At 42.5% G+C, this 15471-nt stretch overlaps 2 protein-coding genes across 4 annotated transcripts in view; one reads left to right on the forward strand and one right to left on the reverse strand.

Moving 5' to 3' along the window:
- Window positions 1-5429, reverse strand: part of CHP1 (calcineurin like EF-hand protein 1) — a 43216-nt gene extending 37787 nt beyond the window's left edge. The window contains exons 1-2 of the mRNA XM_080663525.1: window positions 5250-5429; window positions 4805-4906 (exon numbers count right to left, since the gene is read on the reverse strand). Of these exons, the coding sequence (XP_080519651.1) occupies window positions 4805-4871 (67 nt within the window). The 5' untranslated portion in view covers window positions 4872-4906; window positions 5250-5429. The remainder of the gene's footprint in view (window positions 1-4804; window positions 4907-5249) is intronic.
- An 89-nt stretch (window positions 5430-5518) lies between these two features.
- EXD1 (exonuclease 3'-5' domain containing 1) overlaps window positions 5519-15471 on the forward strand; it is a 51306-nt gene continuing 41353 nt past the window's right edge. For 2 of the 3 annotated variants that reach the window (XM_080663497.1, XM_080663498.1), the window contains exons 1-2: window positions 5519-5555; window positions 9209-9469. In XM_080663497.1, coding sequence (XP_080519623.1) covers window positions 9337-9469 — 133 coding nt within the window. In that variant the 5' untranslated portion in view covers window positions 5519-5555; window positions 9209-9336. Of the gene's footprint in view, window positions 5730-9208; window positions 9470-15471 lie in introns of all 3 variants that reach the window. The other variant, XM_080663496.1, reaches the window with a different exon arrangement.

The raw sequence follows: 15471 nt of genomic DNA on the forward strand, positions 1-15471 counted from the left end.
CAATAAGGAGGGAATATGCAAATTGACACGACAAGGTGAGAGGCGGAAGGCAGCTCCAGCTGGAGCAAAGGCGATGCCAGCAACCAGGGGAAGGAAGGCCTATTCTTGCACAAATCTTCATGCATCGGGCCTCTAGTTGTGAATAGTGCTGCAATGAACATAGAAGTGCATATATTCTAAATGGCTATTAAAAAATAAGTTTTAAATAACTCACAGCCAGATTATTTCTACAGTTAGGTGAACTAAGGGTGGAGATTATAGAAACTCCCAAGACACTTGGGGCCTTTCCCCTAACTTTTATTCAAATGAGCTTAAATTTATGGAATGCTAACGTGTGAAAAAGGTAAAAGAACAAAGATAATAGAAAATTTTTATGCCAACACGAAGTGTTTTGTTTTTTGTTTTAAATATATTTTTGTTGATTTCAGACAGGGAGGGAGAGAAAGAGAGAGATGGAAACACCAATGATGAGAGAGAATCATTGATCAGCTACCTCCTGCATGGCCCACACTGGGGATCGAGCCCGCAACCCAGGCATATGCCCTGACTGGAAATCGAACCGTGACCTCCTGGTTTATATGTCGACACTCAACCACTGAGCCACACCAGCCAGGCTTATTACTGCTTTTTAAACTGTTAGAAACACTGGGATTTCTACTCCTTTAAAAGTTATATTTCCTTAGAATTGGGAAAACATTTGTACTTGATTCCTAATCCAATGCCCCCCTGAAATTAGGAAGTGTATAAAATGCTGTAATTTCCCCAATTATGTAGTCCTAGACATGGTTTGTATAACTAGCACATGCAAACGGTATCTTCCCTATAAGATGATTATTATCTACTAGAGGCCTGGTGCACAGATTCATGCACCAGTGGGGTCCCTCGGTGTGGCCTGCGGACATCTCCCAAGGGGTCCTGGATTGCAAAGGCCAGGGAGGGACCGCGGGAGGGCTCCAGGGCGTGTCCGGCCCGTCTAGCCTAGTCCCAATCGGCAGGACCCCAGCATCTACCGATCGGAGCGACTGCCACCTGGTGGTCAGTGCATGTCATAGCGACTGGTCGAACAAATGGTCGGACACTTATATTAGGCTTTTATTATATACGATGGTTCAAAATAATACATGTTAACACTTACCTGGTACTTATTATACACGAAGCACTATTCTAAGTAGTTTAATCCTCACAATACTCCTATAAAGTAGGTGCTTTTATTATTCCCTACAGATGATGAAACTAAGACTTACAGGTAATTCTTCCCTAGAATTATTTCCCTAGAATCACTTAGATTAAATTTCAAACACTGGCTAAACTAGTGATACACGAATTCTAATCGATTTACACTTAGGAAAAATTGTTTAAATTTTTCAATGATTGCAATGCAAAGCTTTCATATGAAAAATAAAGTCAATTTTGCCCTGGCTGGTGTGGCTCAGCGGTTGAATGTCTTCCCATGCACCAAAGTGTCGCCAGTTTGATTCCTGGTCAGGGCACATGCCCAGGTTTCAGGTTCGGTCCCCTTTCATGGTGAATACAGGAGGCAATTGATAGACGTTTCTCTCTCTCTCTCTCTCTCTCTCTCTCTCTCAAAAAATCAATAAAAATATATTCAAAATACATATAAAGTCAGTTTTTCTCAATTATAATACATTTTCTTATAGGCAAAGGCAGTGGTCGGCAAACTCATTAGTCAACAGAGCGGCAAACCGCGGCCGCAGTTTGCCGACCACTGGGCAAAGGGAACAGTAAAACACTTACGCTTGAAGTGTTTCTGATAGTTCCCCAAACTAAAAAGCAGGTGAAAAAAAGATAAATTCCACCTCTTTACCCCACCCTCAGATACCAGTTTTTATTCTTCTAAACTTTTATATCATGCTAAAATTATTGCTTTAAAAGTCAACTCTGCAATAATATTGTAATAATTACGCATGGTGTCATTAGACTTATTGGGGTAATTGTACCATAACTTAATAACTGTCTAGTCTGTTATATACCTGAAACTAATATTATATGTCAACTGTAATTGGAAAATTTAAACAATATATTTTTTTTAAATACATTTTATTGATTTTCTTTACAGAGAGGAAGGGAGAGAGAAAGAGAGTTAGAAACATCGATGAGAGAGAAACATCGATCAGCTGCCTCCTGCACACCTCCCACCGGGGATGTGCCCGCAACCAAGGTACATGCCCTTGACCAGAATCGAACCCGGGACCCTTTAGTCCGCAGGCCGACGCTCTATCCACTGAGCCAAACCGGTCAGGGCTAAACAATATTTTAAAAAATAAAATAAAAATCAACTCTGCTGATGGGCACTAACTGAATAAACTGATGGCTTAACGCCCATGTAGGAGGAATAACTGTGGAGCAAGCTGGGGGATAATGCTCCTGGAATTATCAAAAATGCCTTAAGTTAATTTACCCAAATGTAATCCATTCATGCATGTATAAAGGCCCAATTCCTGTCCTCTACAAGGCCAGCCCACCAAGCTTCCCTGAGTCCTGCAGGTAGGTGTTACACAATTTCAGTTACCTTATGTCCTGATGCTAATCCTAACTCTTGTGGATTTATCTCCACCACCAAGTTGTGGGCATCTTTTGTCACCATCTGCTTTGAGTACCTAGCACAGTACTGAATAGACATTGAAAAAATTCAGTAAGTACTTGTTTCATTAGGCTTTCATACATTTGTACTGGTTGTGGTTAAGACTCTCCTTTAAGCTTGCTTCATTTTTTGGCAACGAGGAAAACAGCTTTTCTAGGAGTACTTAGTTCTGTGTGTTCACAAGTTACACAGTAAAATAATCCAGAGTCCTATAGCATGCAGGCCCCTATCATTGGTCAAATGCAAATAAACCAGAATGGGATTACTGCTCCCTTTATCTTGAGGCAAAACTAGCTTTTTCCAATCCTCAATATGCTTTACACTTCCTCATTAATGTGACTTTTTAAGCACAAATGCTTTAACCCTGGTGTCACCTTAGTCCTAACATAGGGGTCATGGCCCAAAATGTAATAAAATGCTTGCTAAATACAAACTGCTTATATTTCTACTCTTGGAGTTAGAGTGTCATGAACAGACTATAAGGTAAAGTGGCCAAACAAATACTGCACATTATAAATAACTACTTTCCATCATTCATCCAAAATCATGAAAAGGACAGCACTGGTATGTGGTGAGCCCATCATCATTAGCCTTTATGGAGAAGCATAATGGCCAATATACACTGAGTGGCCAGATTATTATGATCTCTCAACGCATAATAATCTGGCCACTGTGTGTGTGTGTGTGTGTGTGTGTGTGTGAGCGCACGCGCGCATTAGAGGCCCAGTGCATGAATTTGTGCATGGGCGAGGCCCGGTGCATGAATTTGTGCATGGGCGGGGTCCAGCAAGCCTGGCCAGGGGGAGACGACATGGGCGGTTGGCCTGCCTGCCTGCTGGTCGAAGGGACAATTTGCATATTAGCCTTTTATTATATAGGATATACACTGAGTGGCCAGATTATTATGTGTTCAAAGATAATAATAATCTGGCCACTCAGTGTATTAGGGGACAATGAAAGCAGTAAAACCACTCAGACAAGGGCTGGGACCATGTAACATTCCTTCCAAATTGAAGGTTCTAGAAAGTTGAATTTGTCAGAAAGCACTGGACAGCATTTAATTTATCTCAGGTCACCACTGCCTGAGTAATTCTGTAGTTTCCCCCAGCATGCTCCAATATTACCTGCATATAGGCCACTGAATTACTTACTGGCCACCTCTATCAAAAACAAGTAGCAGGAAGAGACAACATTCAGATGCTTATATAACTCGTGTAAAATACGAGTCATAATGCATTACTGAGAAGAGAAAATAGTATATGTATTATTAAGGACTATACAAATGTATGTGATGGTGTTTTACAGAGCTTTGAATCTCCAAAGGCCTATTGCCCTTTGTTCAGGTTAATGAAGAAGAGACTGGACTATAAAAAATCAGTTCTTAATTCAAATTCACACTGAGGTTTTTGGAGCACATCCAATTTCCATAGTGACTGCATAAAGTACACCAGCACAGTAGAAATCAATATATCTGAAATCGGGACTGCAAGCATCCCCAGTGTAAGTAAAAACTGGTGGTCACAGTATCCATGCTTTTTCTCCACAAGTTCAGAATAAGTCTTATACCCTCAGACCCCTGATTACTTCAAGGTCTCCTATCACCAGTTCACGTATTTCAAAGTCTTACTATATAATCTGGCTTTCTGCGTTTCTTTTTCCAGTTGTGGCAAGTATTTGTGATTTCCCAAAGATGTAAGTGGTTTTAAGTCCTTGCCCAGAAACGTCACGGTAAGGGATTATATTTTCTACAGGGTCTACCCAGAGTTCCTGAATTTGAGGCTGGTGAGAGAAAAGATAAAGGCTGGTGAGAGTTTGGGGGCTCTCCTTAGCAGGGAGAGGAGAAACGAGCGATATCCGTGTTCTACGGTCGGCAAACCGCGTCTCGCGAGCCACATGTGGCTCGTGAGCCGAGGTTTGCCGCTCTGTTGACTAATGAGTTTGCCGACCACTGTTCTACGGTAATCGCGACTCCCGCCTTTGAGGCGAAGAACAGTCCCCCAAGAGCCAGGACCCCGGCCGGGGAGCCGTGGCTGGAAGAGCAGGTTTTCTAGCTACCGAGCCCAAGGCTCAGTGCTGGAGGCTGCCCGGGATCCCCGCAACCTCCGGGCACCCCAGCCCCAGACTTCGGCGACATCTGCCCTCGGTCGTCCCGAAGCCAGCCGGAGGCGCCCGGCCGCGTTCCCACCCCCTGCCCCAACTCACAGCCAGTCTCCTTCTTAATCTCTTCCAGCTCTTCGTCCCGCAGTAACGTGGAAGCCCGAGACCCCATCGCCGAGCCGGAAGCTCCTCCGCGAGCAGGAGCTCCTGAAGCGACGGCGGAAGCGGGAGAGAAAGAGGGAAGAGAGGAAGGGCCAGGGGTCAAGAAGGAAGAGGGCAGTGTTTCCACAGCGGACTGGGTAGAGTACCCAAGGGTGGTGCGCGGGCGAGGGCGTCCCCGAGGGCGGCCAATGAGGAGCGGGACTGCGCCCGGCGCAGGAGACGACGTCGGCGCTCCCGGCTCCAGCCCCCGAATGAATCACCTCAGCACCCAGCCGCGTCTTGCTGGAAGCGGACCCGCCCCCGGAATTGTGACGCAACGGACCTTAAAAGGGCAATGCCACTCTGGCTCTAGTGACTGCAATTAAAAGGGCAACGCCATTTTACTCACTTGACAAGCTAACCTGCGACAGGTTTCTCACAGAACTCTAACAGAAATCCCCACCCTACGGATGGCACAGAGAAACAATAAAGATAGACAAATGCTCGCTTGGGGACCTCTAGGGTGTCTCCTGAGAACGGCTTGCCGGGAGTTGCACTTCCTCATTTTCCAGGGCGGCCGTCTCTCCTCCTGGCCGCTGGGGGCGCTCTGAAATCGGCCTTGGGGCCGCGCGCTGATTGACTCCGGAGGAACAGCTGGGCCTCTCGTTGGCTCCGGCCGGAGGCCAACGGTAGCGTCCCTTTCTCGGGTCCTCAGGTAACTGGCGCCGCGGGCTTGGAAGTGGCCGAGCGTTCTCCCGTAACAGCGGTCCTTTTTCACAGTTCAAGACTGAAGCTCCAGGAGTTCACCATTTGGCGAAAATTGGGACAGAATTTCCCAAACTTCCTTTGGATAAAAACCGCTACCAACAGAGAAGAGTGAATTCCTAGCGTATGGCTCGCCTTTTATTTGAAGTTTGTTATTTTGCCTTAAAAACGAGGAATTTTGGATTTAATTCTTGTCTGTATTCCTCACCCGAAGATATATATACACACACACACATATATCCTAAAAAATGTATGCACATTTGGAATAATTACAAAGGCAGTGTATATTAAAGTACTTTTCATTTTCAAAATTGAGTTATCAGCTCTTAAAGTGTGTGTACATTTGGGGGGGGGGAACACCCTGTATTATTTTTTAAATTGATTTTAGAGAGAGGAAGGGAGAGAAAGAAACATCTATCCGTCGCCTCCCATACGCGCCCCACTGGAGACTGAACCGGAATCCTGGGTGCGTGCCCTGACTGGAATGGCACCGGCCTCGTTTCTGTGACTCCCCCTTTCCGCGTCAGGGACCACGAGCCAACCAACTGAGCCACGTCGGCCAGGGCTGCATTTTATTCTTACGGCGTATTTTTTTCTTGCAAATACACTCGGTATTTTTTTCTTACAAATACACTCGGTAAATGAGTACACCCTCGCAGGTGAACTAGTTCTTTGCCTGTGGCTTCAGTGCCTTTACCCCTCCTCCCCCCAACCCCTCCAAGTTTGTTTTGTACGGAACCGGTTGAGAGGTGGGTAGGACAAATTCTGCCCTCCGTCACTTAGTTTCTGAGCATTAGGGGACTCCGCAAGCTGCACATGTCCGCTTGGCTTACTAGTTTTAAGCTTCAGCTAAGGCTCTGACGGCTTAGCATGAGACCGAGGGAGGTCCTATTCTCACTGAATTGTTTTCAGGACTGATTTGCTCTTGTCGGTAGTGATGTCTGCCTTTGTATGCAGAGTGTGATCTTTTGGATATGCCGGTCTATCTTGCAAGTATAGGTGTGGTAGGAAAGACTTGAAGTCAGCCAAGTGAATGTCCCTTTTCTGAGTCTGCCCTGAAGCCCATCTCTGAATTTTGACCTTAGTTTTTCCTTCCTAATCTTGAATCTACCGTTTGCAGCTGTCCTCTGTGAAAACTTTCTTTGTGTTAATGTTTTTTTCTTACTTTAATGTTTCTTAAGCTTCCTTACACTCCAAGCATTTCACAAACTTTCATTTCTTATATATCATTTAAAAATATAAATTAATTTTTTACCTCTATGAAGGGCTGTTTTTTCCAGTTTCATGCCCTTTTTTGTGTCTGTAAAAATTCCCCTTTTGCCTCTTTGGATTGACTTGAACAATGAAAGATGATTTTCTCAGACACTCTGGTGACATGTTTTCTCTGGATGCTTAACACCTGGTCTTACCTACATATGCTCTTCACTAAGGGCCTGGTTTTACTAGTAGTTCAGGTTCCATTATCTTCTAAATGTGTGCCTTTGGGCAGGTGTTTTAAATGTTTAAGCCTCAGTTTCTGCATGTGTAAATTAGGTAACAAATAACATTTGTGAAAGTACTTGCTAGACCTTAAAATATAAAAATATAGGTAATTTATCTGGCTAAAATTGCTATGTATCTTCTCACCTTCTTCCTAATTGAATTATGCCTTAATTATTCCATCAATGTTTTATTTTATAGTTAAACTAGAGGCCTGGTGCACGAAATTTGTGCACGGGTAGGATCTCTAGGCCTGGCCAGTGATCAGGGCCAATTGGGACCTTCCAGCTGCCGGCCAGTGCCTTCCTTTGTTCCATGTCAGCGCATGTCTTAGTGAGTGATTGAACTCCCAGTTGAACTCTTGAGGGGACAATTTGGATATTAGGTTTTTATATAGAGACACTAGAGGCCTGGTGCACGAATTCATGCATGGGCGAGGCTCCTTGGCCTGGCAGGAGATCAGGGCTGATGGGGGCTGATCAGGGCCGGCCAGAGGAGGTTGGCTGTGGGAGTGCACTGACCACCAAGGGGCAGCTCCTACACTGAGCGACTGCCCCCTGGTGGTCAGTGCGCATCATAGCAACCAGTCTTTTTTTTTTTTAATATATATTTTATTGATATTTCACAGAGAGGAAGGGAGAGGGATAGAGAGCTAGAAACATCAATGAGAGAGAAACATCGATCAGCTGCCTCCTGCACACCTCCCACTGGGGATGTGCCCGCAACCAAGGTACATGCCCTTGACCGGAATCGAACCCGGGACCTTTCAGTCCGCAGGCCGACGCTCTATCCACTGAGCCAAACCGTTTCAGCCATAGCAACCAGTCTTAAAGGTAAAGTTTTTTTGTACATTTCTGCACTAATCATCTCTACACTAATTATCATCTCTACACTAATAAAAGAGAAAGATGCAAATTGACCGTACCTTTGTGACACCCACCAGCCTATCTCTACACTAATAAAAGAGAAAGATGCAAATTGACCGTACCTTTGTGACACCCACCAGCCGATCAGGAGTGAGTATGCAAATTAACCCAACAAAGCTGGTGGGTTAATTTGCATACACAGGCTCCGAGCGGCCAGGGGCGGGATGCAGGCGTTCTACACTGCCTCAGCCGCTCCGGGCCTCTGGGCAGCATGGGAAGGCAGAAAGGCGTCTCCAGGCCAGAGCAAAGGCGGAAAGGCGGCTCTGGCCAGAGCAAAGGCTGTGCTGGCAGCCAGGGGAAAGAAGACCCATTCTTGCACAAATCTTCATGCATTGGGCCTCTAGTTATTTATAATGAGCATGCATCATTTTCACAAAAACAGTTGAATTTTACAAAATTAGTGTGTGGTATTTGGCAGTTTAATCTGTTAAGCTGCAAATGACTGGTTGGTGGTACTACAGCAGCCAGTGCTTGAGCTGTGGCCAGAGTGGGATCGAATGGCCCTTGCAGTGAAATGGCAGCTGGAGTGGTAATGAATAAATTGTAATAGTTTTAAATCACTTATACTTTGGTTGGTTAAAATGTTAAACTCTGGCCTGGCAAATGTGGCTCAGTGGTTGAGCATCGACCTATGAACCAGGAGGTCACGGGTCGATACCCAGTTAGGGCACATGCCTGGGTTATGAGCTCGATCCCCAGTGTGGGGTGTGCAGGAGGCAACCAATCAATGATTCTCCCTCATCATTGATGTTTCTCTCTCTCTTCCTCTCCCCTCCTTCTGAAATCAATAAAAATAGATTTTTTATGAAACGTCATACTCTGCAAATGTTACTAACCTAGAAGAGGATAGGTTAGAGACATTTCTGGGTAAACAGTTTGTATTGCAAATGTTTTGCCAATACCAATTTTTTTCATTTGTTCTTTTAGTTTTTATGGTTGATATTAAAAAAATATATGTATCTGCCATTAAACAGTTTCTAAATATTCTGCTTATTCATTTAGCTAAGGAAGGAAATGTGGTATTACCCCATTTTATAGATGAAGTCATCAAGCCTACCTTGCCTTAAGTCCTATGGTTTTCATTTCCCCAGGTGTAAATTAGAGTTGGTGCTTACAATGATCTTTTTCTTATTATCATTCTAAAAAGATAAACAAAACTGAATCACTGTTATATTTTTATTTTTCTTGTCTCTTACAGGTATAGAGAAAGAAAAAATAACCTCACTCTCCCCGCAAAATATTTTTGAAGTCATAGATCTCTTTTATTTTCAAGTGCTTAGATACTTAAAGAAGATTTCTTGAAGACTGCTTTTGGAGTAAAAAAGCATGGATCCCAGCAGTGACTACCATTACCTCAATCAGATTTTGTGGAGAAGGGTGAAACTCACATTGGTTTGTGGCATCTTTGAGGGAGTGCTCCAGCATGTGGACCCTAACAAGATTGTTATCTTGAAGAAAGGTCTCTTTTTATTTCTCATAATCTTCTGCCTTTTAAGAAATTCATAGCTTAGTTTGGGTGATGACTCTGGGCTCCACTAGGATTATTAGTAGGCATCATGCCTATTTTAGGAAAGGGTAGGGGGAAGATTAGAATGCTATTTTCCCTAACAGCAACATGGCTGCATATGCTAGCTTGTCCCACGTCTATATTTCATTGACATGATAGGAAATTTTAATATATTTATTTAATTGGGTAGTTCTTTTAATTTTTCTCCATATACATCTTGAAATTTAAAATAACTGCTCTATTAGATAGAATTGCTTTGGGCTTTATTTTATTTTATTTTTTTAATTTCTTTATTGATTAAGGTGTTACATATGTGTCCTTATTCCCCCATTACACCCCCTCATCCCCCCCCACTCATGCCCTCACCCCCCTGTTGTCTGTGTCCATTGGTAAGACTTATTTGCATGCATACAGTCCTTTGGTTGATCTCTCCCCCTTACCCCCACCCTCCCCTACCTTCATTCTGAGGTTTGATGGTCTGATTGATGTTTCTCTGTCTCTGGATCTGTTTTTGTTCATCAGTTTATGTTGTTCATTATATTCCATAATGAGTGAGATCATGTGATATTTATCTTTCTCTGACTGGCTTATTTCACTTAGCATAATGCTCTCCGGTTCCATCCATGCTGTTGCAAATGGTAAGAACTCCTTCTTTTTAATAGCAGCGTAGTATTCCATTATGTAGATGTACCATAGTTTTCTAATCCACTCATCTGCTGATGGGCATTTGGGCTGTTTCCAAATCTTAGCTATGGTGAATTGTGCTGCTATGAACATAGGGGTGCATATATCCTTTCTGATTGGTGTTTCTAGTTTCTTGGGATATATTCCTAGAAGTGGGATCACTGGGTCAAATGGGAGTTCCATTTTTAGTTTTTTGAGGAAACTCCATACTGTTCTCCACAGTGGCTGCACCAGTCTGCATTCCCACCAGGAGTGCACAAGGGTTCCTTTTTTTCCTCATCCTCTCCAGCACTTGTCGTTTGTTGATTTGTTGATGATAGCCATTCTGACAGGTGTGAGATGGTATCTCATTGTCGTTTTGATTTGCATCTCTCGGATGATTAGTGACTTTGGGCATGTTTTCATATGCCTCTTGACCTTCCTTCTGTCTTCTTTTGAAAAGTATCTATTTAGGTCCGTTGCCCATTTTTTGATTGGGTTATCTTCCTTTTGTTGACTTGTATGAGTTCCCCGTAAATGTTGGAGATTAAACCCTTATTGGTGATAACATTGGCAAATATGTTCTCCCATGCAGTGGGCTTTCTTGTTGTTTTATTGATGGTTTCTTTCGCTGTGAAAAAGATTTTTATTTTGATGTAGTCCCATTTGTTTATTTTCTCTTTAGTTTCCATTGCCCTAGGAGCAGTATCAGTGAAGAAATTGCTTCGGCATATGTCTGAGATTTTGCTGCTTGTGGATTCCTCTAGTATTTTTATGGTTTCCCATCTTATGTTTAAGTCCTTTATCCATTTTGTGTTTATTTTTGTGTATGGTGTAAGTTGGTGGTCTAGTTTCATTTTTTTACATGTATCTGTCCAGTTTTCCCAACGCCATTCATTGAAGACACTGTCTTGACTCCATTGTATGTTCATGCCTCCTTTGTAGAATATTAATTGAGCATAGTGGTTTGGGTCGATTTCTGGGTTCTCTGTTCTATTCCATTGATCTATATGTCTGTTCTTGTGCCAGTACCAGGCTGTTTTGAGAACAGTGGCTTTGTAATACAGCTTGATATCTGGTATTGAGATCCCACCTACTTTGTTCTTCCTTCTCAGGATTGCTGAGGCTATTCGGAGTCTTTTTTTATTCCAGATGAATTTTTGGAAAGTTCGTTCTAGGTCTGCGAAATATGCCATTGGTATTTTAATGGGGAGTGCATTGAATCTATAGATTGCTTTGGGTAGTATGGACATTTTAATGATGTTGATTCTACCAATCCATGAACATGGTATGTTCTTCCATCTCTTTACGTCTTCCTCTAACTTTTTTCAGTGTCCTGTAGTTTCCCGCGTATAGGTCTTTTATGTCCTTGGTTAAGTTTATTGCTAGGTATCTTAATTTTTTTGGTGCGATGGTAAATGGGATTGCTTTTTTAGTCTCTCTGTAAGTTCATTATTGGTGTATAGAAATGCCATAGATTTCTTGGCGTTAATTTTGTATCGTGCTACATTGCTGAATTCATTTATTAAGTCTAATAATTTTTTGATGGAGTCTTTAGGGTTTTCTATGTACAGTATCAGGTCATCTGTGAATAAGGACAATTTTACTTCTTTTTTTCCAATTTGGATGCCTTTTATTTCTTCCTCTTATCTGATAGCAATGGCTAATACTTCCAGTACTATGTTGAACAGGAGTGGTGAGAGTGGGCTGCTTTTGGCTTTAACAGACAAATTCACAAAGACAGTTATTTTTCTCATGCAAAAAAAGAAGTCAGAGGTAGGCTGCTTAGGAATAGTGCAAAGGCTCAAAGATCCTAGGAGGGACCAGAGGTCTTGTGCTCCTGCTCTGCAACCTCAGTGATTATCTATTATACTTTGTCATAAAATAACTTCTATCTCTCCCAGCTTCATTTCTGGTTTATTATAAAGGATACAACTCAGGAACAGCCAATGGAAGAGGCTTAGAGTTTCCATGCCTTCTCTGGGTGTGCCATCCTCCTAGCTCCTCCATGTGTTCACCTTGAAGCTACAATATGTAGATTTTAAAAATATTTTTTAAATTGATTTTAGAGAGAGGAAGGGAGAGGGATAGAGAGAAACAATGATTGGCTGACTCCTGCACACCCCCTACTGGGCATGTGCCCTGACAGGGAATCGATTCCTGACCTCCTGGTTCATGTGGTGATGCTCAACCATTGAACCACACCAGCTGGGCCCAACATGTTTTTTATTAAGCCAAAATATTGACTTGCTAGGATAGTTGTTTTCCTGGTGTGATAAATGTCAAATTCATAATTAAAACATACATAAATGGCCTTGCCATTTTGCTCAGTAGATAGAGCGTTGGCCTGTGGTCCAAAGGGTCCCGGGTGTGATTCTGGTCACTGGCATGTATCTTGGTTGCAGGCTCCTCCCTGGCCTGGTCCCTGGTTGGGGCTCCTGCTGGAGGCAACCCATTGATGTGTTTCTCTCACATGGATGTTTCTCTCCATCTTTCCCTCTTTTACACTCTCCCTAAAAATCAATGGAAAAATATCTTCAGGTGAGGATTAAAAAATAAAATACAAAAACGGCATTTGAGATTAGTGTTATTGTTAAGCCATATTATGACTTTTGTGTGCTAGGAATAATTCATTCAGTAACCATCCTATATAATAAAGAGGTAATATGCAAATTGACTGTCAATCCAACACAAGATGGCCACCACAAGATGACCAGCAGGGGAGGACAGTTAGGGTCAACCAGGCCTGCAGAGGAGGGCAGTTAGGGGCGACCAGGCCTGCAGGGGTGGGCAGTTAGGGGCAATTGGGCTGGCAGGGGAGCAGTTAGGCGTTGATCAGGCTGGTAGGGGAGTGGTTAGGGGGTGATCAGGCTGGCAGGCAGAAGTGTTTAGAGGCAATCAGGCAGGCAGCAGGTGAGTGGTTGGGAGCCAGTAGTCCTGGATTGTGAGAGGGATGTCCCAGAGGGGTCCCAGATTGGAGAGGGTGCAGGCTGGGCTGAGGGACACCCCCCTCCCCCCTGTGCATGAATTTCGTGTACCAGGCCTCTAGTTTATTGATAATTGTATATCCCAGGCACTGTGCAAGGTACCAGGGATATAGATAAGAATGACATAGTCCTGCCCTGACCAGTTTGGCTCAGTGGATAGAGCATTGCCCTGCGGACTGAAGGGTCCCAGGTTTAATTCTTGTCAAGGGCATGTACCTTGGTTGCGGATATATCCCCAGTAGGGGGTGTGCAGGAGGCAGCTGATCCGTGTTTCTCTCTCATCAATTTTTCTAACTCTCTATCTCTCTCCCTTCCTCTCAGTAAAAAAATCAATAAAATTAAAAAAAAAAAAAGAATGACATAGTCCCTATTCTCAAAAAACTTAGTCTGGTACGGAGACATAAACAAGTAGAAAAATATACAGTAATGTAGTGTTATATCCTTTTTTATAGAGGGACATGTAAGATGCTATGGAAACACAAAAGTTCAGCTAACTTGGATCTGAGCGTGGTAGGATTAGTACAGTGGGGAAGGCTTCCCTAACGGCAGAATTGATGCAGAACTTCATTCAGGTGAATAGGAATTAACTGGATGGGAAGAAAGGGAGGCTGTTTTAAGTCGGTGGTTCTCAAACTTTATCTGTGCATCAGGATCACATGGGAGACTTGTTAAAACACAGATTGCTTGACCCCACTCCAAGAGTTTCCAATTCTTAGGTCTGGGGTGGGGATCAAGAATTTGCATTTCTGACATTTCCAGGTGATGCTGATGCTGGAGAACATGGAGAAAACTATTGTTTTAAGCAGAACTTTCAGTATGTACAAAAATACAGAGACATGAAAATTTGGTACATTTGGAATACCTATGTAAATTTCAGTATGAAGATGTGAGAAATAAGGCTGGAGAAATAGGCATAGACAGATGAGAAGGACCTTACATGTTATAGCATTTGGACACTTCTGAAAGCAATGAGAAACAATCTTAAAGATTTTTAAGTGGGAGGCATAGAGGTTTTCAAGTTAGTTGCTTGAAATTTTTAATGCTGTGTTAATTAGGAACCTTGACCAGGTGCTAGAAACAGATTTGTTTCCAGGGGCTTAAATACATTACGAGTTTATTCTCATATTAAAGAAGGTAGACATCCAGGCATACTCCCCAAAGTTGGCAAGGACCCAGGGTTTTTCAATTTTCTGCTCTGCCATCTTTTTAGCACATGGCTTCAAATCTCAGAATAATTGGTGGAGTTACAGAAAGGAGGAAGAGGGAAGATGGGGAAACCGGTGTTCTATCCAGCTGCATCAGCCCCCTTAAAGAGATGCCCTGGAAGCCCAGTAGATCACCACCCTCTGCGGGGAGATTGAGCACGTTTCTAGCCTGAATAAATAGCATTGAATAGACAACAATCCTTAAATGTCTCATGCTTCTTCAATAAAGCCTTCAGTCCAGATGACATATTTTGGTATATTTTTTTCTAGTCTTTAATAACACAGATTTATATAGGTGACATAAATCTTGTAGTATATCACATATACAATTTTTTAGTTAACACTGTAACAAGCATTTTCTCATGTTTTAAAATTTCCATTTAATAAGGCTCAATATTTTAAAGCAAAAAGCTTAAAAACTTTCAAAATATTTGTTATATTTTATAATTATAATAAATTTTACTTATACAATTTTATATTTGGACATTTTATAGTTATATATTATTACACTTTATAAAATAAAATTTAATATATTTCATAATCATTTTCTTAGAAATAGTTCTAGAAGTGAAACTACTGGGTGAAAATTATGGATATTTTAAATGTTTTTTTTTTTTTTAATACATATTTTTATTGATTCTTTACAGAGAGGAAGGGAAAGGGATAGAGAGCCAGAAACATCGATGAGGGAGAAACATCCAGCAGCTGCCTCCTGCACACCCTGCACACCCCCTATTGGGGATGTGCCCGCAACCAGGGCACATGCCCCCGACCAGAATCGAACCAGGGACCCCTCGGTCCGCAGGTCAACGCTCTATCCACTGAGCCAAACCAGTTAGGGCTAAATGTTTTTTTAAAGTATATTTTTTATTGATTTCAGAGAGGAAGGGAGAAGGAAAGAGTGATAGAAACATCAATAATGAGAAAGAGTGCTCCCTTCGGCAGCACATACACTAAAATTGGAACAATACAGAGAAGATTAGCATGGCCCCTGCACAAGGATAACATGAAGCGTTCCATTTTTTTTTTAATATATTTTATTGATTTTTTACAGAGAGGAAGGAAGAGGGATAGATAGTCAGAAACATCGATGAGAGAG

This window comes from Plecotus auritus, assembly GCF_963455305.1.
Source record: "Plecotus auritus genome assembly, chromosome: 1".
NCBI lineage: Eukaryota > Metazoa > Chordata > Mammalia > Chiroptera > Vespertilionidae > Plecotus > Plecotus auritus.